Raw genomic sequence first — 2651 nt, forward strand, 5'->3', positions numbered from 1 at the left:
TTATTATTATTATTACTATAATTAAGGGTTCTTGGAAATGTTAAGCTTTTGATAAAAGATAGTAACTGTTGGTAAATAAAATGTTTAACAATATTACATATGTTCTATTTTATTAATAAATGCATAAAAAATAAATTGTCTAACAAAAGAATTACAAAGACAAAATCCATCTACAAACTAAAAAAATATGAGAATGTTTCCGAACATTTCGAATGGTTCCGAGCCAGTCCCTGACTCGTTCGAACAGACCTAACATTACCTGTTCTAAAATCTAAAAAAAGAATATGTAGTAATGTGTACATATAATACTTTGAATTATTCATTAAAATGATTAGCAATAATGTTGAGCTGCAAATCCCTTCCAACTGCCAAATCAGGATTAATTAGCTGTGGCATATTGTCAACAAAATTTAGATTATGGTAAATGCCATAATCAGGCTCTTCAATATGAGGTTCGTCTGGCTCTGGAATATTTCTTTCTATACATAAATTATGGAGAATATAACAGGCATTTACAATTTTTCCAGCTGTTGTTGGGTGGTAATGTAAAGTGCGATATCTTAGCAAACACCTAAATAGGTTTTTAAGTACACCATTACACCGTTCAATGATGGATCTTATAGAACATAATCTGTCATTATACCGTTGTTGTCCAACATTTTGTGGATTTAAAATCGGTGTAAGTAACCAAGGGCGAGTGGGATATCCTAAAATTAAAACAAAAATATTTTAGAAAATGATTAACATACATATGAAACAATGTAGAAATAAAATTAAATAATTTTCATTGTCTTGTATCTTACTAATAAGCCTCACCCGAGTCGCCCAGCAAGAAAAAAACATTTGTCGGATCCCTTCTATATAATTGTTCCATTAAATTGGAGACTGCAGACTGTCTCCAAATGTGCGCATCATGGGTGGACCCTGGGAATCTTGATGTCACATTTAATAATTTAAGATTGTTATCACAAATCTGAAAAAAGTAAATGTATAAAGTATTAAGTAATTTTTAGAAATTTCATTAAAATAAACTTACTAGTTGTACATTAAGTGAATGATAATTCTTTCGGTTTACATAAATATGTTCAGGAGCATGCTCATCATTAGCTGGCGGAGCCACAATGCTCACATGAGTACAGTCGATGCAACCAATTATTCCAGGGAATTGGTAACTTTCATAAAACCTAAAAAAATACTTACTGAGAAAGCTAATACAATAATCCAAAATTTCAATTACTTGAATGAAGAATAAACATTTTATCTTCTTCAAGATATATGAAACAAAGCAAATAGGTCTTATCGTATTTAAAATCGCAACCGCATTATTAGTATTTTTTTTTTTCAAGTTTAACAAAACCATCAATAACAATATATATTTTTTAATTCTGGCTACAAACAATATTATGTTGTAGTAAGCTTTTTATGGTTTTATGAATATTTATTTACCTAGTTCGAATATTTTCCAACTCTTCAATATTTCGAGGGAACCTTATTACATTATTTAGAATTTCAGGTTGGTTTAATGCATTCGTGACCTCATTCACAGCTCGACTAGCTGAAGCTTGGCTAATGGCCACAAAACTGTTCGAGCCAGTAATTTCCTGGTAACTGCCTGAAGCATAAAACCTGAGAGCAGCAAGTACCTACAAAAATTGTAAATTTTAATTATTTAACATAAGTAAAAACCTAGTAAGCATGCTTCAACCACAGATTTTTGTTATGTTAAGCTGTGCCTCGATTAACTACAATTTTCTTACTTACCTTGGTTTGTATGGATAGAGCAGAGGTTCTTGTTGGTTGGGCTAAGAAACGGTTGACCATATTAATTATGTCATGACAGAGTTCCTTATCCACTCTGAATAACTGCACAAATTTTCTATTAGATACTTGAAATGCATTTGTCTGGGGCAAAACATCTCTTCTAACAGCGAACTCTGCCACCGCTTCCTCAACATCCTCGTTAATAATGTCGGTAATTATTTACTTTAGTGGCACCACCTCCAATTTTCACAAAATTTTGTCTACCCCCTATTTTCGATGGTGCTGAACATGAACCTGCAGTTTTTTTTGTGCGGTCGAACCTAGTTTTCGAGAAAAAAATTTTTCAAAATTCTAACCTGGATATTTCAGATAACACTACGTAGAACTCTGTATATTTTATGTAGCTTTCCAGAACATCTGTTATGAACAATTAACACTGTTCACGAAACACATTTTCGTAAATTTCAAGTAAAAAGATATGCATTTAATAAATAAAAATTTTGTAGTTTGAATCCGCCATTTGTAATTCGTGATGACAATTGACAACATTGAGTTCCCCCACTCTCATTCAACTCTGTTCATCCCACATAAAGTTACTATAATTTTATTTATTAAATACATATTTTTTTTAGTTCAAATTTGGGAAAATGTGTTTCTTAAACAATGTTCATTGTTTATTACAGATGTTCTGAAAGCTACATAAAATATACAGAGTTCTACGTAGTGTTATCTGAAATATTCAGGTTAGAATTTTGAAAAATTTTTTTCTCAAAAACTGGGTTCGACCGCACAAAAAAAACTTCAGATTCGTGTTCAGCACCATCGAAAATAGGGGGGTAGACAAAATTTTGTGAAAATTGGAGGTGGTGCCACTAAAGTAAATAATTACC

The 2651-nt window shown here is 31.5% G+C and overlaps 1 protein-coding gene across 1 annotated transcript; it reads right to left on the reverse strand.

Annotated features, from left to right (window-relative positions):
- Nucleotides 1-315: 315 nt before the first annotated feature.
- Nucleotides 316-1821, reverse strand: LOC108913784 (putative nuclease HARBI1). The gene is made up of 5 exons (XM_023455995.1): nucleotides 1762-1821; nucleotides 1447-1643; nucleotides 1037-1184; nucleotides 817-973; nucleotides 316-707 (listed from the first exon to the last, which is right to left on the reverse strand). Exons 1-5 carry the CDS (start codon nucleotides 1819-1821, stop codon nucleotides 316-318), a joined length of 954 nt encoding a protein of 317 aa, XP_023311763.1.
- Between the last annotated feature and the right edge of the window lie 830 nt (nucleotides 1822-2651).

Source organism: Anoplophora glabripennis, unplaced genomic scaffold, assembly GCF_000390285.2.
Source record: "Anoplophora glabripennis isolate ALB-LARVAE unplaced genomic scaffold, Agla_2.0 scaffold1095, whole genome shotgun sequence".
NCBI classification, from domain to species: Eukaryota; Metazoa; Arthropoda; class Insecta; order Coleoptera; family Cerambycidae; genus Anoplophora; species Anoplophora glabripennis.